This window comes from Eimeria mitis, genomic scaffold, assembly GCF_000499745.2.
Source record: "Eimeria mitis Houghton genomic scaffold, Emh_scaff938, whole genome shotgun sequence".
Classification (NCBI taxonomy): domain Eukaryota; phylum Apicomplexa; class Conoidasida; order Eucoccidiorida; family Eimeriidae; genus Eimeria; species Eimeria mitis.
In genome coordinates, this window is record NW_013576910.1 from 10,952 (window position 1) to 11,610 (window position 659).

At 59.6% G+C, this 659-nt stretch overlaps 1 protein-coding gene across 1 annotated transcript in view; it reads left to right on the top strand.

The window, feature by feature from the left end:
• Nucleotides 1-171: 171 nt before the first annotated feature.
• Nucleotides 172-659, top strand: part of EMH_0025730 (uncharacterized protein) — a gene marked incomplete at both ends in the record, with an annotated part of 1,307 nt that continues 819 nt past the window's right edge. The window contains one exon of the mRNA XM_013502486.1: nt 172-487. Within this exon, the coding sequence (XP_013357940.1) occupies nt 172-487 (316 nt within the window). The remainder of the gene's footprint in view (nt 488-659) is intronic.

Consider the following 659-nt stretch of genomic DNA (forward strand, 5'->3'; position numbering starts at 1 on the left):
GCCGACATATCTCGCTGCTGCTGCTGCTGCTGCTGCTGCTGCTGCTGCTGCAGTGCAGCAGCACCGCAGACACGAAGACTTCAACACACTCCAAGCAGCAACAGCAGCAACAGGGACAGCAGCAGCAGCAGCAGCAGCAGCAACAGCAGCAGCAGCAGCAGCAGCAGCAGCATGAGACTCGAGGAGACCCCTCAATCTGAGCCGCTGCCTGACACCAAAGACGATGCCAACTGCAGCAGCAGCAGCAGCAGCAGCAGCAGCAGCAGCGGGAGCGGCAGCATAATCAACGGCAGCAGGGACAGCAGCATGAAGAGCAGCAGCAGCAGCAACTGCAGCAGCAGCAACGGCTTGGCAGCAGCAAAGACCATGCCGGCCGGCGACAAAGCTGCAGCAGCAGCAGCAGCAGCAGCAGCAGCAGCAGCAGCAGCAGCAGCAGCAGCAGCAGCAGATGATAATGACGTCGCATCATCTGACTCTACCGCATGCGGTGAGCTGCCTGTACACCCCAGCAGAGCTGCCTATACACCCCAGCATCTGCTTCTGCATGCACACCTTAATTAATATATTTTCTCGTTCTCCCGCTGCTGCTGCTGCAGCAGCAGCAGCAGCAACAACAGGTGCAGCAGCAACAGGTGCAGCAGCTGCAGCAGCAGCAGCAG